At 36.8% G+C, this 24,151-nt stretch overlaps 1 protein-coding gene across 1 annotated transcript in view; it reads left to right on the top strand.

The window, feature by feature from the left end:
• COL21A1 (collagen type XXI alpha 1 chain) overlaps positions 1-24,151 on the top strand; it is a 202,408-nt gene that overhangs the window by 85,622 nt on the left and 92,635 nt on the right. Inside the window, exons 6-10 of the mRNA XM_054557654.2 lie at positions 949-1,122; positions 2,267-2,344; positions 4,421-4,429; positions 4,772-4,855; positions 12,109-12,171. Of these exons, the coding sequence (XP_054413629.2) occupies positions 949-1,122; positions 2,267-2,344; positions 4,421-4,429; positions 4,772-4,855; positions 12,109-12,171 (408 nt within the window). The remainder of the gene's footprint in view (positions 1-948; positions 1,123-2,266; positions 2,345-4,420; positions 4,430-4,771; positions 4,856-12,108; positions 12,172-24,151) is intronic.

Below are 24,151 nucleotides of genomic sequence, written 5' to 3'. Positions count from 1 at the left end.
GGCTTGGAAATGAAAGGGTCAAAGATCTAGATAGATATGAAAATTATTGAAGTAAAACAAGAGTTCCATGAGCCTAAATTATGGCAGTGACAATGAAAATGAAGAAATGAATTTGAGTCATGTTGAAGAAATATATTGGGTAGAACTCTGCATCTGGTTAGTTACTGCAACTCAAAGAAAGAAACTTATGTTTAGAGGATGCTACTATGTAGGGAAATGGGGTCAAGAAGAAAACTCTGGGGGGTAGTTCAAGTTTATTTTGTTGCATACATTGTTGGGCTAATTGTGAAACATCCTGAAAAATTATTCTACCTAGTATTAGAATTATAGGACCCACGCATAGGAGAGGTACAGGCTGTTATTGTAGACATGGGAGTTATTATATAGCAGTGATAATTGGCCTGGAGGAATGGATGAGTCAAAGAGAGAATGAAAAATGTCCAGAATAGACCTATGAGTAATGCCCTCATTAAAGGGTAGGTTGAGGGAGAAGAACACTCAGAGACAGAGAGAGAATGAGCAACTAGAGAGGAAGAAATGAAAATGATCAAGATGGTTTGAATTCCAGAAGTTGAGTGAGATTATCAAGGAAGATTGATTAGTTATGGGGCCCAAAGTTGCAATGAAATAAACAAGATGAGGAAGGAGAGAAGCCATTTGGATTCAGAGATTATTAAACTCAGTTATGATTTTGATATAGTTGCTTTAGTAAGTTGTTTGACACAATTTCTTTGAAATATGTAATAGGAACTCAGATAAAGATTAATGAAAGAATTGGTGGATAGCATATGAGGTCCACCTTGGATCAGGGTGAGTTAATGTATAATACAGTCAGTCTGTGTGGGACGAAGTTTCTCAGCAATGGTTAGGAACAAGGGAGTACGAACAAAGAAAATAAAATATTGTTAGGAGCTTTATTTATGAATCTTCCACACTTTCTTTTTGTAGACGTTGTTTGATGAAGGCTGGCACCAAATTCGTCTCTTAGTAACAGAGCAAGATGTAACTTTGTATATTGATGACCAACAAATTGAAAACAAGCCCTTACATCCAGTTTTAGGGATCTTGATCAATGGGCAAACCCAAATTGGAAAATATTCTGGAAAAGAAGAAACTGTTCAGGTAGATAAATAACGATTTACTCTTTGAATTATATAGAATGAAACTTTTGCTGTCCTTTGTAATAGTTTTCACCACATTTAATCATATTTAACTTAATTATGAATTCTCTTAAGTTGTTCACCAAAATGTGGTCAGTTCATTAGTGAAATTATGTGTATGTATATGTATTAAAATGCAGAATTGGACTTAATCTATTTCATAAGAATATTTAGAAAAATGTTCCCCTCGGTTCAGGATAGAATTCTACATTTCTAGGAAACATTAATTTCATGTTTCCCAAGAGAAACATAGTTTAAGTAATGAATTTGGAAAAGAAAATATAGTTTCATCTGTAAGTGGGGCTATAAAAATGTCTTTGCAGCTGCAACGATAAAATTAGATTAATTCATGTCAGGGTTCTTCACAAACAAAACTGTTCCTTAAAAATAAAGCAATTGTGGTATGTTCAAATTATACCTACAAAGGTTTTGTTTTGACTTTTTGATACCTCCTTAAACTGGAGTGTCTGTATTCGGATGGAGAAATGTGTCTGTAAATGCCATTTCTAGAAAAATCCTTTATTTGAAAAGGTATGTCCCTCCTGCACTGTTTCTATTAAAGGAAGAGTCTGTCATTTTCATATACGTGTTTACACATGTGGTCTCTATGAATTAATGCTACATGTCAAATTGTAGTAAATATTTAAACATTAACAGGTGCTGGGCCTGCTAATCACACAACACTCCATGCCAGCAACTAAATAGCGAAGACCAAAGATGGCTTCTTGAGTCCACCCTATACCGTCAGGAATGTTGCAGAGATTTAAGATAAACACAGAAAACCTGGGAAAACTTTTAAGTGTCCGACAAAATGCTCTTTAGATTAGCTTTTAATACAGGAGTACTAAAAAAAGCCTCACTGAGTTCTGGAAGAAAATCAGAGACTTGCTCTTGGTGCTAGGGAATTTTTCTTTAGTAGTTATGTTGCATCACATCTTTATAGTATAAAGTATTAAAATTTTGCATTTTCATTGTTTTAGCTAAATGCTGTGGTGTAAACCTTACACAATTACTAACCATAGTGGATGTTTCTATGTATCTCAGTTGCTCTTATAAAACAATTAGCTTGTGCCTCAACTTTAATTCTACTGGGTTTATGTTCTTAGTTTGATGTCCAAAAGTTGCGAATCTACTGTGACCCAGAACAGAACAACCGGGAGACAGCATGTGAGATTCCTGGATTTGTAAGTAGGAGGGATTGTTTTTTTCCCAGATGTTGCTTTAGTACTTTCAAAGCAATAAATAAAAAGCAGATAATATCTGAGTATTAATTTAATATGTAGACTTAATTTTATTTTTTAATGTTAGTGGAAGTGAAGTTACATGAAGCAAAACATATTTTGAGGTTATAATTGAAATGAAATTGTTATGTGTCATTGCACAAGTGTGAATGAAAGACCACAAAGAAATGTTTTCTTGTTTTGTTTTGTTTTGTTTTGAGTTTTTGAGTCGGAGTCTCACTCTTGTCGCCCAGGCTGGAGTGCAGTGGTGTGATCTCGGCTCACTGCAACCTCTGCCTCCTGGGTTCAAGAAATTATCCTGCCTCAGCCTCCAGAGTAGCTGGGATTAGAGATGCCTGCCACCACACGCAGCTAATGTTTATATTTTTAGTAGAGACGGGGTTTCATCATGTTGGCCAGGCTGGTCTCGAACTCCTGACCGCAGGTGATTCGTCGGCCTCAGCCCTCTAAAGTGCTGGGATTACAAGCATGAGCCACCATGGCCCGCCAGTAATGTTTTTTCCCATCATCTATGACTGTGACTATTCCAGTGTTCAGGTAAAGCAAGATGAGACCTGCTCCAGAAAAATGTAGGATGCTTTGAATGTCAGTGTGTGAAATACATTATTATACTTAATATAATCATGTATAATATAATATAACAATATAATAATGTACATTAAACATGTGGACAGAACACCGCAAACAGCACAGTTCTGAAGAGCAAGAAATAATTATTTTTCTTTTTCACTGACACTTTTTCTCAAAGTGTCAGTGAAATAATGAATAGATACTTTTCTTGTTGTTGATACCTAAGTAAAAATTTATTATAGTTCTAGAATATAAGCAGTGTTTCTATTTATTTAGCTATTTTCATTAATGTGTTAGGAGGAAAAAGATTATAAGCTAAAATGTTATAGCATCTCATGGTGTGTGTGTGTGTGTGTGTGTGTGTGTAAAATCAATCCCCTTTCCCCCCGGGCAAAATATTGGTGTATTACTGCAAGTGGAAATATGGTAGAATGTTGTACAACTTTTTGACAATGTGAATTCCCAGTGATATTTGAGTCAACCATAGTTTTTAAAAATGTGTGTAGTTATGTTGTCATCATCTTCTTTTTTCCCATCAAATGGAATAACGTATGGATCCACATGTTCTAAAACCTTGAAGACACAGAACAGCACATTTAAAAGATCTGTAATCAGAGTTTTCTAGAAAGCATTTATTCTGGGTTTTCTAGATAAATAACTGTTTAAGCACTATAGTTTTAGATATTTATAACTTGAAATATAAATCTCTTTTAAAAGTGTTAATAAGCTATGGCATTTGAGAATTCATTGTGCATACTTCATTTATTGATGTCTCTGCGTTGACATATGATCATTACCATTATCCTTCCATATGATGAAGCACAGCTTTAGACAGCTGATTTTGAATTCTCACTTCCACTTTATGTTTTAATGTCTCCTTCCTTACTCTCAGGTGTGACTTTCTGTGGCCTGTTTGCCTTTTGCACCTTCAATCCAACCTTCTCATTTTTGAACTAATTTTTATTGTTTGGAAAGATGATTGTCCTTTTAAAATTGTATGTTATTTAATAAAACACAGACTATTTTAGGAGAAGCTCTCCTGAAGTGCAAGATTTTAATGCATGCAGTTTGTGACTTCCTCAAATGTGTTTCAACATTTTTTTTCTGGTTCTTAAATGATTTCCTGAAATTTCAAGACAGCATATAAATCTCATCTGGAGGTATTTTTTAATCTTGCATGGCTATTATATCAAGCAGCTCTGGTGTTTTAATTCTGTTCTTCTACTCACCTTAAAAAAATACATCCTTTCTGTATTCTCCTATATGAATGGAGTAGTAACGTGTAGATAGGTGACTTTTTAGGATAAATGCAGGGAAATATTTTGTTTTTTGTTGGTTTTCATACTTCATATATCTCTAATCTGGATGGTGAAATATCTGTAAATTAGGCTGATAATTTATAAATTTTATTAAAAACATTTTAAAACACACTTATTGTTTTTCTTTCAGAATGGAGAGGTAGGCTGGGATACTATTGTTCCCCTTAAGGTAATATTTGTATTGTGGGATCACTTAGCTCTTTTCCAACAACTGTAAGTATGTATATTAGACAAATAGAACCCATTTTTATATAACTTCAATGTATTTAATATTTATAGATTTTTGTGATTTGGAATTTCCTATTGGGTTGGGCTAAATAAAATTTGAAAATGAATGTAAGATATTTTTGCCATTTTACACAAATATATAAATGCATAAACATATGTTTATGCATGTATCTATATGTCTTTCCATGCTTGTTGTCTGTTTCCATTTTTGTCTTTCCATGCTCGTTGTCTGTTTCCATTTTTGTCTTTGTAGTGCCTTAATGGTCCCAGTGATGTAGGTTCAACTCCAGCTCCCTGTATTTGTCCTCCGGGAAAACCAGGACTTCAAGGCCCCAAAGTGAGTAACACCTAACTTGCTGTTTTTGTTAAAACACACAAACAAGAGCTGGGTAAACCATACAATTCCTAATCACCATTGATCCTGTTGAGAAATTGCTATCTGGTTTCTTATACAATTTAAAACCTCAGTTTTAGTCATTTTTTTTTCTAGAAAAACAAGTATATTCTAGACTAGATTAGGATACCTTTTGAACCTAAAACTGTATCTGTCATCCACATTAAACTGAGACAGTATTATTTGGTTGTTTTTTTTCCCCAAATACTGCTGCTAGAATCCCAAGAACAATACTTCCTTACAATCTGGTAAAAAATGAAGAAAGGGCATTTGTTAAGACATGGTCTGAATTCTTAAATGTCTCAGTTCTTAATTTGTCAAAATAATTTTCAGATGGAAAAAATGAAGTAAGAAATTTCAAAATGATTTTATTATTGTGAGTTTGATGTCTGATTCAAAAATAGAGCCACATACATTTATTTCACTTAATCATGTACTTTTGGGGAGTATATTCTTTTAGTCATTTCCATATTTCTGTATATGCTCTTGTTCCAGTTACATTTACATATTGATTTGTATACAAATGTACATATACATTTTTATATGATCGGGGCCATTGTGTGTGTACTACTTTATAACCAGTTGTTTTATACATAATATGTTCTGAATATTTTTCCATGCAATTTAATATTAATGACAAATTTTTTTTTTTTTTTTTTTTTGAGACGGAGTCTTGCTCTGTTGCCAGGCTGGAGTGCAGTGGCGCAATCTCGGCTCACTGCAAGCTCTGCCTCCCGGGTTCAAGCGATTTCCCTGCCTCAGCCTTCCGAGTAGCTAGGATTACAGGCGATCACCACTGCACCCGGCTAATTTTTTGTATTTTAGTAGAGACGGGGTTTCACCATGTTGGCAAGGATGGTCTCTATCTCTTGACCTTGTGATCCGCCCGCCTCCACCTCCCAAACTGCTGGGATTACAGGCGTGAGCCACCGCGCCCAGCAAATGGTTGAATTTTTAAGTAAGTTGTGCTTCTTGTGGCATCACTTAGACACAACCTAAGTAAGACACTGAGAAGTGTAGTGGTTTGTCCATGATAGATAAATCTTGTTTACTTAACATTATATTAAAATATCACCTAAATAAAATAATGTGTAACTTGAAAGCAAGTATGTTTCCCTAAGCAAAAAGATAATGTTTATGTGTATTGATCACCTCTTACTTGAAGTGACCACAATCATTTTTGTTAAATATGAATTGTAAGGTTCATTTAGACTGAATTTTTCTGATAAGTGAATTTTCTGAATTTTCTGCTGGTCCAAGATAATTTAATTCTTTCTATCTTCTATGTATATTTCTCTATTCATTTTCAGGCCTAACCATTAAAATAAAGAAAGATATGGAATTTAAGAAGTATACATTTGATCTGTCATTCAAAGTAAATCTCTGTCTGGCTTTAAATTTGAATGCCATACATGATAATCAATGTATTATTGTAAATTATTTTTAGATAGCATTCAGAAGAGTTAATTCAAATCATCTTTAAAGTAACCATCTATTATTTTAGATGCTTGACATAAAGGAGAAATACTTATAAAATTCTCCTGGGAGAATATAACCTGGAAGACACCTTGGTGTGTCCTACCAGTAGATTCTTTTAAAAAATATATATATTCATATAATTTATTCACCTTGGAATATTATACATAAAAGTAATTTTACCTGCATGAGATATAATGTAGAAATTAGAGACCCATGCTGTCTGACCTATCAAAGCCTAGAGTGCTTTTCTGACTCTCAGTGAGGTTGAAGTCACCTCTACCATCTCCAGGGTCTCCAAGGGGCTGTTCACTTTTGGGAGGCACAGCCTCTGCTGTTTTCTGATTGTCATTTGTGGTCCAATAGATGTCTTGTAGTGTCACCTATTTTTACTCATGTACTTTCTACACTAAATTTTTAGCACACCCATTGTCTTATCTGATGAAGCCTCTAATTTTTTAATATTTCCAAGTTTCATGTGTTTCTCATTTTCATTTTCTTTTCTTAGTCATAATCTAGCCCTATTGCCACCTACTACTCTAAGTGAAATTGCAGTTTTCCACCAATCTTCAAGTTGGCGTGCCTTTTTGATCTGCTTTCCATTTTCTTCAGAAAATCTGGCGGGAGGACAGGAACACACACACACTCTTCCATCCATTTAGGGCTCTTTATCCTGGAAGTGGTTCCTTACCCAGAACATGGACCTGTGTGTAAAAAACAGAATCCCTAGCAACCCTCTAAGTTGCACTTCTTTTCTGGCTTTGAAAGTTCATAGGGTTTTAATTAGTTCAACAGAACCTGAATTAAAACAGATGAGACAAGTTTACTTTAGGTTCCACTGAGGCTTATTGGCCATTTTTGTTATATGCTTTCTGGAAAGGTTTGCAGAAGTCCATCAAATATAGTGACCTGTAAAGAACAGATCTAGCTTTTCTATTAACAAGAAATAGAGTTTTAGGAAATGAGTGCGGGGTCAAGACTGAAACAGAGGAGAAATTTTTGTGTTGATAAATGGAGAAGTGCTGATTCTAAGATAGGTATTTTTTTAAAGTTCTTTAGATTTCTGGAAAATATGACAACACTGTTGCAAAACCAGGTAAAAATGACAAGGTACACCACACTTAGACTTATCATTGTCATTGTAACTCTTTATCAGGCATCAAAAAATTATCTGTCACTAGACTGTGATCTCCTGGAAGAATGGCTTATTTTTTATCTCTAATGACAAACATAGGGAATGATTAATGAATCCATTGGAATCATTTGTATATGCAAGCCCTTCTTTTGTTCACAATAAAGGTTAATAAAAAGAAAATTCTCCTTTGGCACTCCAGTCTGGCACAGTGCTTAACAGTAATAATTTTTGTTAAAGGAATTGTGAAATTGTCAAAACAATAAAACCCACCCCTCCTCCCATTTAACCTATATGGAACGTGCTTCTGTTCTGCAAGAAAGATCCAGGTCAACCCCAGCTTGCAAGTAACTTCCTTTCAAATGACCCGTGCATGCAAATAACAGCTTCTTCCTCTGCTTCAGTAGCCAGAGGAACAGTTGTGGTAACAAACTCCTACATTTGCTCTAACCTGAAATGTTAGATGTATTAGGTCAGAAGTGGAAAGAAGACATTTTTGTCTTTTTTAGGTTAGGACAATTTTTTAATAACTTCTTTGCTCCAAGATACCATTTTACTATAGCCATATCTCTGTTGATACCCTTTGTTACACCCTAGTAATTTTGCCAATTAGAGATTCATTGGGACTATCAAGGTACCCTCTGTCTAAAACACAAAAGCCTTTGGAAAATTTCAAGGGCCAAGGTCATTTACATTTTTATGTTAAAATTTTTCAGACTGAGTAGAGTCCTTCTAGATTCAGGGAGTGGTACTTGGGTTCTGAGGGAGGAAAGAGGTTGATTTTGCAGAATGGAATAAGTCTTAGGTCAGATGCTCTTGTGGAGACCAAAGGGGTAGCAAGAAGGCATGTAAGGTTTTTGAAATGAAGGCTTACAAACATCGTATTTGGACCTATATGAAGTATTCCAAAGTTTTGCCTTGGATGAACAACTTAAAATATTAGCTTATTTTTATAAGTATAACTTTTTCTTACTTTATTTATATTTACATTACTTAAGAGACCATATTCAGAGATGTTTTAATTTAGTCCATGACATTTCCACTCCTGTCAACAACTTAAAAATCCTGTGGCACAAATTCAAACAAACATAAATAGATACTGCTTTTCAGCTGAGCACATATTTTTGAAAACTCAAAATGTACAAATGTTTCAACTAAATTAGAATAAGGTGGATTGGGAATTTAGTCACGGTTTTATAATAATAAGTCATGTGTCTAATGTATTGGAGAATTTTTTTCTCCATATTAAATTTTCTAGCATTCTTCAGTCTGGTTCTGATCAGTGTATTATTGTGGACAGGAATGGTAGTGTTTAGGAGCTTGGACCGTGGAGCTCAACTGGTTGGGTTTGAATCCCATCTCTATCACTGCTGTGTGACCTTGGGCAATTTACCTAACTTTCCCGGCCCTCAGTTTTCCTACATAGAAAATGGGAATAATAAAAGTATCTGCTTCATAGGATTATTACGAGAATTTGGTAACTCAATATATGCAAATCTGTTGGACCAGCACATAACAGTCAATAAAGGTTGAGTGTCAGCTTTTATTAACAGTAATAAAATTGGCTTTCTCTCCAGTCAGCTAAATTAATTAGGATTTTACTTTATTCTTCCAGTTTTATAGGAACAATACCAAACCTACCTGAGTTTTTGCAAATAACTTAGTGGCAGCAATAGTCAAAATAACCAGTAAAATCTAACAGCAATAGCGGAACCTACAAGAAATTATTTTCTTCTTGGGGCTATTGAGCAGTGTTATGGTCTTTATGAAGTCACATTGGGTTTATCTTGTGGGTAATTTTTTCATTTGGGAACTCAATTTTGATTAACTGAAAACATTATTATTAAATATCTTTTTTAATAATTGTATGCAGCATAAAAAGCACAAGTCCCTTTTCTGTGCCAAATTTTTATTTCAGCCTGATGATGATAGAGATTAAACCCTCTCAAATCCTTTTGATATCTTAGGTTTTGCTGATAATTGATATTCTACAAATGAGTAGGTCAATGACAGATTGTATTTGAAGCACATCAGACAAAAAGTAGTTATTGAATCTCTACTTGATACCCAGCATTGTACCAAAAAAAAAAAAAAAAAGTAAGGCCAGGCATGGTGGCTCACACCTGTAATCCCAACACTTTGGGAGGCGGAGGGATCATGAGGTCAGGAGTTCAAGACCAGCCTGGCCAACATGGTGAAACCCTGTCTCAGACTTTGCTACAGTCTCAATCCAAGTGATAAATGAAGACTAACCAAGGGAAATCTTTGAGAAAACACTAGTTATGAATAAGTGATTTAAGAGCTGTCATGGCATTTCAGTAGAAAAAGACACCAGGAAAAAATGGAGTAAGAAAGTTGCAGTGAGGATAATTTTCTCTTATTAACTCTAGAGTGGAAAAAGAGGAAAATTTATTCCAGGGAGAAGAAAAAGCTGGAATTTCTTGAAAGGCAGCAAGTCCAATCAGCCAGCACATGGATAAGGAAGGATGGCAGGGAGGCTGGAGATTAATGTGTACCTTCTCAAAATAAGAGAGAAATTCTAACTCCTTAGAGACACAGAAAGTTGTTTCCTAATGCCCAGCCAGCACTGCAAGTCCTTGAATTAGAATTACAAATTACATTTATTCAGCGAGACATTACATGGTTCAGCATTATTTTTCCCCCTTGGATTTACAGCTCTTCTTTCTGTCTTTTAAAAATGGCGTTTCCCTTCTTCTTAGCCTTTCCTCAAGCTAAGCCTCTTGGGGGGCAGCTGCTAAGTGAACAGCTCATCCCTGCTTTATTGGTTCCTTATTAGAGTTCACTTAGTTCTTTCCATTTTTTTTCCTGTTGTTTCAGGAACAAATTTCCCTAGCCAGGAGTCTGAAGTAGTATTTCCACGAAATTTGGCTCTGTAATAGTACCCTCAATCACAGGGTAGGTGATTGATTTCTATGTGAATGATTTCTTGATAAAAAATAGTAAAGAGATCAGGCTCGGTAGTTCGACCCCGTAATACCACCACTTTGGAAGTTTGAGGTGGGAGGATCACTTGAGCCCAGGAGTTCAAGACCAGTCTGGGCAACATATGAGACCCCACCTCTACAAAAAATACAAAAATTAGCTGGGCATGATGGCTTGTACCTGTAACCCCAGCTACTTGGGAGGCTGAGGTGGAAGGATCACTTGAGCCCGGGAGGTTGAAGCTACGGTGAGCTGTGATCACACCACTGCACTCAAGTCTGGGTGACAAAGCAAGACCCCATCTCAAAAAAAAAAAAAAAAAAAAAAAAATAGAAAACACCCACAAGTGAAGAATTAATAGAAATCATGTGCGTCTATATAGGAACACCCTGATACTTATGGCAGTGACTTTATATTTTTCAGCAGGATGCTCCATTTAGACTTCACGAATTCAGAGATAGATACCTATGATATTTTTTAGTATTTTTTAGAATTAAATTATAAAACACCCTCACCTCACAAAAAGTGTTGCTTTCATGTTTTTTTTTCACATGGACGGTGACCATCTGAATGGTCAGTACTGGCCATTGGGCAACATGCAAGAGTTCCATAGAGTGTGACTGAGCTCATTGCCATGTGGTATTAAACAGTGTTGTTTAAAGATCTTAGGTTTTTGAGGATAAAGGTTTTTTTCTTCATTTAAATATTACATGTATTCAAGAATTATGGGACTTGGAGTAGAGTTATTTGGCCTGGGCCTTGCTCTCATAGTGATATTGTGTTAATCTGAGATTGCAAGTATAGACAGAGTAACACAGCAACACACTTACAGGATTGAAAGAAATGATAGTCATGCAGCTTTAAACTTGAATTCTACATGAGAGATCACATGGTCTACAGACTATTTTTAAAATATATATGAGTTAAGTTGTATTATAGGACATCGATATCTATATATGTAGAACCTATAGGATATAATTAAGTCTATAGGCCAGGTGCAGTGGCTCACCTAGCATTTTGGGAGGCTGAGGCAGACAGATCACTTGAAGTCAGGAGTTCAAGACTAGACTGGCAAACATGGTGAAACCCCATCTGTACTAAAAATATAAAAATTAGTTGAATGTGGTGGCACATGCTTGTAGTCCCAGCGACTCGAGTGGCTGAGACAGGAGAATCTCTTTAACCCAGGAGGTGGAGGTTGCAGTGAGCCGAGATCACATCACTGCACTGCAGCCTGGGTGACAGAGCAAGACTCCATCTCAAAAAAAAAAAAAAAAAAGTATTGGTATCACGGAGACCATATTTGCTATGACGCTTTACAGTTTGTTCAGAATTCTAAAAATGTATCCTACCATAAATGTGCATATTTTGCATCAGTGAAAAATACTTGCTATAGTTATACTTGGTGTGGTCACGTAAATAAATCATTGAAAGTTCAATATAATAAAATGCATTATTTATTAAGTAAGCATTTAAAATATGGCTTTTTTGGCTTTTTTTTTTTTTTTTTTTTTTTTTTTTTACTTTTGTTTTTAACATACAAAAAGCCTCAAATAATGGAATTGGTTTTGAACTTTTATTGATCCTGACTGCACCAATGTGGCTGGTTGTTTTGTACTCAAAAGTTTGTTTGCTTCCTGCTTAGGGTGACCCTGGACTGCCTGGGAACCCTGGCTACCCTGGACAACCTGGTCAAGATGGTAAGCCTGTGAGTACTGAAAGCTTAGTCATCTCCGGTATATCTGGGATTATAGTGTCAAAGTAAAAGTTTTGCTGAGCAAAGCTAAACAGACAAGGAAAGCTTTATTCATGACTGCTGCCATAGGAAGGAGAGACTGAACTCAACTCTGTTGGAACAAAAGGAGCTAGGGTGTGTGGGCACTAGAACAAGTTTATGGAAAAGTAGTAGAGGACTTTAGATGGGAGGTTGATCAGTAGGCTTAAGCACATTGAGTTATTCCACAGTTTGCAAATGTTTTCCTCTGTGATCAGGCCATCTCCCTTTACTAATTGGTGCTCATCAAAGTTGGGTATACACCCTCCCTCACAGACTGGAAGATAGTGGGTACACTATCTTCCTTGATGATTACATTTCAAAGGAGTGGCTCTCAGGTCCTTGAGAAAGACATTTCTGGGTTATAAAATTGACAAGTAGCTTTTTAGAGTATTTACATTTCAAAGGAGCAGAGAAGGAATTTACAATTTTAAGTCCTTTAAAGCAAATGCTCTAAGAAAAAGGGAGGTCAGGGATCCACAGTCAGGAAGAAAGCTGCCTAAGTTTAGTCAAGTGGAAGAGAATGTTACAGCCAGCTTGGGAAGAGAGTTAGTGTTCTAGTCAGCTTTCAGTTATCTTACTTCAAAATTGCATACATCTTTGCTACAAAAAAAAATATTGTCCAGTGAGTTCTCAGTATCATGAAGGGCTGGTTTTAGAAATTCTATTGTCTTTTCTCTACACATCTGTGGAAGCTTTCAAATTAAAAACACTTTTAAAGGTAATGTTATTTTCCTAATAATGTATACCCTGGGATATATTTATAGTCTGACTAAAAAATACAATATCCTCTGAGGCTCAAGGAAACTTAGAGATGTAAAGGGAACATAAATCAACTTTAAAGCACTTTAGGCAAATATTTACAGTTGAGTCACTATCAGCATGTTTATAAGAGTAAACATTAAGAATTAGCTTTTGGCTGGGCATGGTGGCTCACGCCTATAATCCCAGCAATTCACAAGGCTTAGGTGGGCGGGTCACTTGAGACCAGGAGTTTGAGACCAGCCTGGCCAACTTGGTGAAACCCCATCTCTATTAAAAAAAAGAAATACAAAAATTAGCTGGGTGTGGTGGCACACACGTATAATCCCAGCTACTTAAGAGGCTGAGGCACAAGAATCACTTGAACATGAGAGGCAGAGGCTGCATGAGCTGAGATCATGCCAGCCTGGGTGACAGCACAGAACTCTGTCTCAAAATAAAATGAAAAGGAATTAGCTTTTGAATGTTTGAATGTCAAATTATAATTGTCACCAAAATGAAGCATTTCCTGAGATTTTCTTTACCATGAGGCATTAATTCTTACTATGAAAGAGTGGGAATGTTTACATTGTGAATCAAAATTGTTCAAGGAATGAAAGAACCATAGATATAATGTGAAATCATCAATACCTTAACCATGAGGATGAAAGAGTTGCTTAAGTTCCTGAGAGAGATTTCCTAAGAAATTAAAAAACAAAAAATAAAACAAACAAACAAAAACACAACTAGCCAGATTTTGAAGAAGTAGTAATGTGCTGAGGCTTTTTATACTAGTGTTGCATGGGAAGAGGATGGATAAACAGGTAAACCTTTCTAGAGAAAGATTATCCAAAAAGGGAGGTTAATTATCCTTAGCAAACTAACACAGAAAATGAGATATCCCATCTTCTCACTTATCAGTGGGAGCTAAATGATGAAAACATATGGACGCATAGAGGAGAACAACACACACTGGAGCTTATTGGAAGGTGGAAGGTGGGAGGGGGGAGAGGGTCAGGAATAATAACTAATGGGTACTAGGCTTAATACCTGGGTGATGAAATTATCTGTGCAACAAATCCCCATGACACAAGTTTACCTATGTAACAAACCTGCACATGTACCCCTGAACTTAAAAAAGAAAAAAGAAAGCAAACTTAGGGAAATTTTTTTTTTCTTAAAAAGTAGGGAGGCTGAAGGGATAAACAAAAGTGGTAGCCACCTAGAAATGCAGAGAGCTAAGGTGATGTTGTGTGGTTGTTGGGGCAGCATTTTTTCAGCTGACACACAGGGATTCAGAGTGTGAGGGCAATCTACTTAGGGACTTTGAGAAAGACAGTGATTTGATCTGTTTTATGATTTAGAAGGATAAATATAAATGCCATTTGGAGAGTAGATTATATGGGGGCAAGAGTAGAAGAAAGGAGAATATGCAGGAGGTTGTTTCATGATTCTGAGTGGTAAGAGTAGTTTGTACTAGGGTGATATGGTGGGAGAATGGAGAAGTAGTCAGATTCTGGGTTATTCTTACTGGAAAGCTGACTAGAATTGCTAGCAAATTTAGATATAGGATATGAAAGGAAGAGAGGAGTCAAAGAAGAATCAAAGGAGTATAGCTTGAGCAACTGGGTGAATTGTGGTGCCATTTACTGTACTGGACAAGACTGGGGGAGACAGAAGTTTTATAGACATGTCTTAGTCCATTTTCTGTTGCATAACAGAATGCCACAGACTAAGTAATTTATAAAGAAAGGTTTATTTGGCTCATGATTCTGCAGGCTGGGAAGTCCAAGAGCATGACACTAGTATTTGGCAAAGTCTTGGCAGAAATTATCACATGATAAGAGTGTGAGTGAGAGGTAGTGGAGTGGGAGTGAGCAGGAGAACAAGGGGGTCAGTCATCCTTTTTATCAAGAATTCACTCCCTTAGTAACTAACCACTCCCACAATAAGTGTCTCCATGACCTAACTACCTCTTAAAGCCCCACATATTATTACTGTTACAATAGCAATTAAATCTCAGTGTGAATTTTCAAGGGGGCAAGCATTCAAACCATAGCAGGGGGGATTGGGACTATATTTTTGGACAGGTTGGAGGTGGCCAGTTGGGACTTATTTTCATGCAGATGTATGCAAAACCATGAGAGTGGATGAGATCACTTAGGAAGTGAATACAGATAAATAGAGAAGAGAAGGTGGCAGGGGACTGACCACAGGGCTCTCTTACAGGGCAAAAGGAGGAAATGGGTCCAGCCCAGGAATTTGGGAAGGACTTATCAGTGAGATGGGAGGAAAACCAGGGGAGTGTCATCCTATTAGGTGTGTTATGTTGTCAAGAGATCCAGAAGAATGAGGCCTAGACTAGACCATGGATTTGCTATATGAGAGTATTTGAGGACCTTGATGAGTAGGATTTCAGGGAGGGTAGTACAAACAACAGATTGAAATGAATTAAGCACAGAGTGGGAGATAAGAAAAATGGTGACAGTGAATATAGATTTTTTTTTTTTTTTTTTTTCTGAGAGATATAAAAGGAAGCAGAGACCCAGAGCAGTAGAATTGGGGCAATGTTTTAGAGGCAGGGTTTTTAAAAAATGGGAGATATTGTAGCATGTTTTTATAATGATGAAAATGAGGCAAAAGAAAAAAATGAAAGTTTGGAAGATAGGGGATATTTTCAGGAGGAAAATCTATAGGCAGGTTGGAGGGCATTGATTCTAGTTAGAAAAGTAGAGCTTGGCCTGGATGGAGAGTGTGGGCAATTAAATCTTTATATGAGACAGAAGTCAAGCTGACAGCACTGAAATAGCTATGTAGGCTATTTTGGGGGAATTTAATTGAGGGAATTATCATAAGAATTGAATGAAATTCTTCTATTTGAATGAAACTGAATTGAAGGAACAGACTCCAAACCTAACCTCTCCTCTTTTCTATTTATCTTCAACCCCCATTATATGCCAACATTTGCCTTATAATTTCCCTTATAACCCATTCCTTTCTCACTTTTCCTTAAGATGTCATATGACTTTTTGCATTTCCTCACTGCAATTCTTTAATCTCACTGAAGATACTTCCCTGAGGTCCTATGTGAGTTTCGCCCTAATTACACTGGGTGAGCTGAGTTTCATAAATGTGAGCCTCCTTGGCCTGCAGACCCCTTTCCTGGGACCTACTTTTTCTGTGACTGGCAGCTGAAGTGTTGTACTGACTCCAGAGCCAATGCAGTTCACACACTGATGTCATCTGCTCATGCCTAATAATGACACAGAGCTCCCAGACAGCACTGCTAAATTATTTAGGTCTTCTTTTTAGTGATAAAAAATCCTGGGTAATGTTTGGAAGTGAGTGCTGAGCAGGCCTTCCACAGGCTTTCAGCCCTTGGTTTTCTTTGTTTAAAAAAAATCTTCCCATGTATGAAGCACTGGAGGTGAATTATTGTTAGCCTGATATAATACTCATGGATATTACTCTATGACTCTAAGTTATAATAGACTTATTTATTGCCTCATCTCATTTAGTACATGTATGTGTTTTGGTGTCTGTGTGTATGATTTTATATATAGATAACTATGGTAGTATCTGATAGTAGTCTCAAAGAAAAACACAACTGTGGTAGGAAGAATAATGGTCCCTCAAAGATGTCCACATCCTAATCTTTAAGACCTGTAAATGTGTTACTTTACATGCAAAAGGAACTTTGCAGATATCATTAATTTAATGATCTTGAGATGGGAGATTGTCCTGGATTATCTGGGCAGCCAGATATAATCACAAAAATCTTTATAAAAGGGAGGCAGGAGTGTCAGAGTCAGAGAAAGAGAGTCTGTGATGGAAGCAGAGAGCACAGTGAGGTAATCATGAGCCCAGGAACAATGGCAGCCTCTAGAAGTTGGAAAAGGGAAGCTCCCCTAGAGCCTCCAGAAGGAATGCAGTCTGGCTGGCACCTGAATTGTATCTAAGATTCCTTTCAGACTTCTGACCACTGACACTGTAAGGTAATGAATTGGTGTTGTTTTAAGCCACTGTGTTTGGGGTAATTTGTTATAGCAGCAGTAGGAAACTGATACATCAGCCCAAATCCTGTCTTCCCAAAGGTATGACTTTTTCTTAAATATCCAGCCCCTCCCCCGCAGTCTGCCTACTTCCCCCACGTTTCTTTTCCTCTGTAGGGGATGTGAGGTTGGGTGGTCAGGCAGGAAGAACAAGCAAGCCTGGGAGCCAAAACAGCTGAGGGTCATTAGTATGTGTTCAAGGCCAGCACCCAGTGGGAGTAGGAAGGTGTGGGTGGGGCCTCTGGCTGGCTATTGGAGCCATCTGGACCAAAGAAACTTGGAAGGAACAATTTGAAGGGAATTCTGCTTTGTTTGGACTTGTTTCTGTGCAACCCCCTTCAATAAGCAATTTGAATCTCTTTCACACATTATAACCAGGCCAAGCCAACTGAAACTTTAAATAGGAAATTATTCCACTCTGGGGAAATACTAATTTTCATAATTGAAAAGTGCCTTCAATCAAAATTAAAGAGCTATTTCAGATCCTTCCATTTCTTTCTCAGTTCTTTGTCAGTTAAATAACCTCTATTATCACAGTGTCTGAATATATTATTGCTTTACAATTTTAACATTACAAAAGAGGTAGGGGAAATATTTATATATCCTGCCAGGTAATTCAGAGGAGTACAGCTACTGAAGGCATTATACAGATTTATACATTGATTTGTTAAAGAAGGCCATATGTGGAAATAGCACTAGCTTATGAGTTTATAGAAGTTTATATTTTTACAGTGCTCATTTCTGTTTTCTGTTATCATTAGTTACTCTTTTTTTGTTTGTTTGTTTTGTTTTGTTTAGTTTGAGACAGAGTCTTACTCTGTCACCCAGGCTGGAGTGCAGCCTAGCGATCTCGGCTCACTGCAAGCTCCGCCTCCTGGGTTCACGCCATTCTCCTGCCTCAGCCTCCCGAGTAGCTGGGACTACAGGCGCCTGCCACCACGCCCGGCTAATTTTTTTTGTATTTTTAGTAGAGATGGGGTTTCACCATGTTAGCCAGGATGGTCTTAATCTCCTGACCTCGTGATCCACCTGCCTCGGCCTCCCAAAATGCTGGGATTACAGGCGTGAGCCACCGCCCCCGGCCGAGTTACTCTTTATGAAGTAAAGTTCTTTGCTAGAGCAAAAGCCCAAGCTGATCATGAGAGAGATCTGGGGTTGTTTTACTCTTTGCTGAGCATAGGCTGCTTTGCTTTTATGGGCCTCAGTTTCTCTGTTTGGAAAATGAGAAGATGGTTCCCGATGAGGCCTAGGTTCTCCCTAATCTGATATTCTAGGATTCCGTGAAGACCATCATATTGGCTAAGAGACAAGTAGACTAAACTGTAGAATTCTAGAGATGATTTTCTATATTAATGGGCTCAGGAAGTGAGTTGGGAAAACTGATAGCTCAGTGCTACCAATAGACAAAAGAGTGGATTGGTCACTGGGTCACAGTTCGCGATTCAGTTCCCTCCACTCTTTTTTTTTTTTTTTTTTGTTAGATGGAGTCTCCTTCTGTTGCCCAGGCTGGAGTGCAGTGGCGTGCTCTCCGCTCACTGCAAACTCCGCCTCCCGGGTTCATGCCATTCTCCTGCCTCAGCCTCCCCAGTAGCTGGGAGTACAGGCACCCGCCACCACGCTCTGCTAATTTTTTGTATTTAGTAGAGACGGGGTTTCACCGTGTTAGCTAGGATGGTCTCGATCTCCTGGCCTCGTGATCCGCCCGCCTCGGCCTCCCAAAGAGCTGGGATTACAGGCGTGAGCCACCGCACCCAGCCGGTTCCCCCAACTCTTTAATGTGCCACTAAGTGAACTAGAGGTACAGACAGGGGCAGCCTTCTATGGAGCATTAAACCTCATAGAAATAGCAGTCATCACAGGTGGGGAATTTCAAAGTTACGTGACTGATCAAACCACAAAAATATAAAGTACTGGTTGGGGGAAGGTTAATAGGAAATCAATTTGGATATGGAGGAAAGAGAAGCAAGGGAAGATGGCATAGAGTTCTTTAGACCATTGTTATGAGTTTGGCTTTCAGTTGGAGTGAGTGATGGAGTACCTGGAGTAGGAGACCGATGTGATTTAACTTATTTTTAAAAGAAATTACTTTGGCTTCTGGGTTGAGAGTAGATTTTAGGAAGATGAGCGCAAACACAGAAGGAGAAGTCAGGAGGCTCTTGTAACAATCCAGGGGTGACAGGATGGCAGCTAGGGTCAGAGTGATAGTGGTGAGGTGAAGAGAACTGCTTACATTTTGGGGATATTTTGAAGTTAGAGCTAACAGGATTTGCTGATCTATTGGATATGGGTTTGAGAGAAAGAGAGAAGTCAAAGGAGACTATGGATTCTTGGGAGAATGGAGGAGATAGAATTGGGTGAGGAAAATCAGGAGTGTGGTTTTGGCAATGTTTAAATTTATATGTTAGTCATTCAAGTAGAAATTTTAGGTAGGCAGATGAATATAGAAGTCTGACATTTAGGATGAGTTCTCTTCTTGTGAAGTATCTTTTCTCGTCCTTTGCCTATTTTCTATAGGAGTGAGGGTATATTTCATATGGACCAATAAGATCTTATGCATTAAGAGAATCAATTCTTTGCTATATATGGTGTAAATGTTTCTTCTGACTACTAATCTGGTTTATAATTTTGTTTTTAATTTTTATAAATATAAAATTTACCCAAAATGTAATGATTTCTTTTTATTAGTTCCAGTGTTATTTTTCTTTAGCATTAGCTACTCATGTATGTTAATTTGTCTTATTATGATTTTTAATGCCTATTAAGTCTTGATTTAATTGGAAATTTATTTTTGCATTTGAGGTAACATGAAGATCCAAAAAGATTTGGAGAACTTAGAAAATGAGCTATTTACAGTGAAATTCAACTGGAATAAATGTATGGGTCTTACTTGTCTTTGAGATGTTCTTTAAGCTTGATGAAAAAGGGATTAATGTATGTAATAGGGCTGCCTAAAAGGCTGATGCAATTTTTTGGCATAGTTTGTAAATGCATAACATCTGTGTTGAGAGAGATGACAGCCCTGCCTCTGGAGTGTTAGATTTGCTTTAGAACTCTATACTTGAGGGACATGAAGGAACTGGAATTCATTCAGAAGTGTATAACTTGGAGTGGGCCAGAACTCAGAAGACAGCCTGTGAGGGAAGATTCACTGAACTTCAGGTATAATCCAAACAAGAGATGCTACTTTGAAATATTCAAGAATGGTGATAGAGAATAAGAGGACGGGGTGGACAAGCAGCTCTTAGGCTTGCAGAGTACACTTGTTGAGGGTGAGTAATTAAAAAAACAAGTAAGACCTATGAGATAAGCTTATTTATTATACTTTCCTTTTTCCAGACCCTTAACTGAACATGGTGCCAGTTGTGGACTCAACAGTTTAAGAGCTGTTGGGAATTTGGGGCTGAGTGCCATGAAGATTAAATAATTGGAAAATGGGATACAGCTGATTAAAGGCCAAAGAAATGGCCATTATTTAGCTTGGAGAAGAGAATTACAAGAGATGGCTTAGTTACAAAGTATATGAAATACATTCTAGATAGAACAGTGTCTACCTGAACTCTCACCTCAGTTTGAACTCCTTGGCAAATAGATTTATTTATTTATTTTATATGTTTCTCTCTCTCTCTCTTTCTCTCTGTCTCTCTGTCTCTCGTCTCACTAATAAGCTAAAATATGAACCATTTACTACAAATGAACTATCGTACACTTGGGCAATTTATCGCTTTTTTAGTTATTTAAAACTATGCCTTCATAAGGCTTTCCTAGAGAAAGCTTTAACCTTGGTGAAAAGGCATTGCTGTATGAAATGTGGCTGCCTAAGAGGCTGACATAATTTTTAGCATAGTTAGTAGATATATGACAACTGTATTGAAAGAGATGACAGTCCTGCCTCTTGGAGTGTTGGATTTGGTTTAGGACTCCACACTTGAGGGGCATGCAGGAACTGGAATTCATTCAGAAGAGCATAACTGGGAGCATTTAAAACTCAGAAGACAGCCTATGAGGGAGGGTTTACTGAACTTTGAGTATAATCCAAACAAGAGATAACTATTTTCAGATATTCAGGAATGATGCTAGAGAAAAAGAGGACAGGGAGGAAAACTAGCTCTCAGGCTTGCATAGTATGCTTGGCAGGGGGTGAATGGTTAGTAAAACAAGTAGGACCCATGAGATGAGCCTGACCAGTTAATTCATTTTTCTTCAACATTCTCCTTCTGTGAAAATCATATGTAGATTATTCCATGTTTATCTCACATGTCTCTTAAATAGATTACTTAGATATATATTATAGGTAGTATATATAATAATGTGTGTAGACATGTATGTATATACACCAATGTTATTGTATACACACCAATGTTATTGGTATATTAAATTCTTCAAAAAATTGGTCACTGACGCATCTAACATCTATGATTTTAAAGATAAGTTTGTGCATGTGAATGTAGGGCTGTTTCTACTATTAGAGTTCTCGGTTGCTGATAACTGGTTGAACTCAGTAATTATTGATTTGTTTGCTTATTTATTCTGTTCCTCACTCAATCATATACCTATACTTGCTGGGTGTTTACTGTATTCCTGGCGCTCTTCTAGGCTAAGGATATATAGCAATGAACAAAACAGAAAAAAAAGCAAAAAACAACTCCCAACCTTGTCATTTTGAAGCTCACATTCTATTGGGGAGAAATAGGTAATAAATACACACGCACAGCATCAGATGGTGTTAAGTACTATGGAAAAAATGTAGCAGGACAGCAAGAGAGGAAATGAGGTTAGCTATTGATCGCCTCTCTTTGAGTATGAAAAGCACAATTACTAGAGATTTATGTTGGGAAGTAAGAATTACTAAAGACGGTTTAAGTTACCTTAAACAGTTGCACATTCTCCTTTCGAAATAAGCTTAGTATAAGTTTAAGTGTAACCTAACTCAGGGAATAAGGCAGTTTACCAAAGTTTAATTAAATTCTGTGAATTTAAGGACCTAGCTCTATCTGCAGAGATTATTGGTCAAAGGTAGGCAATGTTTTTCATTTATGTGCTTAGCTCAAGGGAAATATTATAGGAAACTGGATGATGTTGCTCTATATTTATCTATCCACTATTTACCTTTCCTATATGAGGGAGGATTAGATTTAGGCTAAATCTCATTTATAGTTAATGTAGTTTTCTTTAATTTGAAGTAGAAATGTTGTTGAGTCCTTTGTAAGACCCACGAACTGTGAAGATAACCTCATCTACCATTCCGATATGTTTTTCAGCCTCCTTCCCCTTATTCTCTCTCTTTTGGCTTTGTGGATATGGTATATCTTTTCCTGATGCATGGCATATTAGAGGAATTCCTCTTAGGCATTGTGCTTTCTTTAGTATTCCTTGTCTCTTAGAAAAACTCCCAACTGCTTGCCCTTCACCTCCCATAGCAGTGTAGTTCTTTCATAGCACTTAGCTCAGGTGTAATTTTACATATATTAATGGAACTTATTAATGAAGTAATCTAAGCAATCAGTAAAAATATGTAAACCACTTAACTAATAGTTGGGTTAGGTAGCAAACTAGTTTCTATATTAGTTATACATAGAATGGCAGAGATTTATTAATTTTCTTGAAATTTAATTGCATAGAGCTATAAAGCCTGCCAACAACTAGATGATTCCACCGTGGACATTAAAAATACACACTTGGTTTTGGTTACCTAGTTACATTGGCTGTGTACCCAAGAGTATCTGTTGGAATTTTGGAAATCTTTGAAGAAAATTGTTTAATAGAATAAACTTTAAATCACATTCTTACATTTTTAAAAGGAGGGTGATATCCAAAATTATTTCTTTGGAATTTATTCTTATTTTTAAGTTTAGAGTATTTCAAGGAAACTAATATCTCTACCCTCCTCACTACTTTGAAAAAATGTGTATATTTAGATTGGCAGAATATTTTACGACATGATTAGAATTGAGCACAGAAGAGTTGGTGACCCTTGCAGATTTGGGGATTTTATTTCCTTAATTTCCATTTCAATGCTATACATATTTCCTGAAGCTTTGTAACTGTGAATCATGGAGGAAAATTAAGTTGATTCTGTATTCTTTTCTTCAACCCTACAATTTGGCAGTGAGAATATTTTTTTCCCTAAAAAAAAAATGACTCATTTATAAAGAAGTTTTCTGTGAACATGGAAAAGACTTAAATACTGTCAGAAATCTTGCAGATGGGGGTAGGGTGGATATTTGGACCTGCTAATAAATGCAAAATGGCAAAATTCATGTTGAACAGTATTAACCACTCAAAGATCATAGGAAAGTTACAGTTCTAAAATGAGACATGAAACATGTGTTCTGAAAAATAAGAACTCAGTAAGGTATATAAAAAGCTTATTTTTTCCTGTTTTAAGGCATTTTCCTTTCTTTAAGGTTGACCCTGCTATGAGTCAACCAATGTTTTATTTCTTTTTCCTCTTGGAAATTGTTCTGTGTTGTAATATTCCCCCTTTTAACCTTTATTTTCCTAGTTTTTAGTCCAAAATTTGTTTTTCGGAATTTCATTCTGTTTCTTCTGGTGTTTTGCCCTAGGAGTCCCCCAGCTTGGATGTTGTTTGGTTTTCTTTATTTTGTTACTAAGCATGTTTCCTGTAGCTTCTAAAACAACATTTGAATTTCTTTCTGCAATTAGTATTTTAAGAATGCATCTAATTGTAACCTTAAAAATATACATATCACAACATTCTCAAATTGTGAGAAGCACTTATTATTCCTATATTGTAATTCCTCCAAAGATATAACAAAGAGAGCCATTATAAAATACACTGAGGCCATGTTTGCATGTTTAGCATTAGATTTGTATAATGTTGGAAAAGAGTTAAATCATAAAGATGATGACTGGACCTGCCATTCCCAATGTTCTAATGGTGGCTGATAAGGCTGTCGAGTAACATTCTGCAGAAGTATTCTTGTGGTCTTGTACATAGTCATTGAGTATGAAGAAAAGAAAGAAACGCACATTTATTGAGTTCCTAACGCCTGCCAGAATCTTCACCTGTGACTCCATTTGTTTCTTTTCAAAAGTGAAGTGGATAATAATAACAGTTTATGGTAAGAAACTAGGCCTTTGCTAGGCAAAGTGACTTAGCC

This window comes from Pongo abelii, chromosome 5 (assembly GCF_028885655.2).
Source record: "Pongo abelii isolate AG06213 chromosome 5, NHGRI_mPonAbe1-v2.0_pri, whole genome shotgun sequence".
NCBI lineage: Eukaryota > Metazoa > Chordata > Mammalia > Primates > Hominidae > Pongo > Pongo abelii.
Note: the sequence above shows the minus strand (reverse complement) of the source record. Positions and strands in the feature narration are given on the sequence as shown.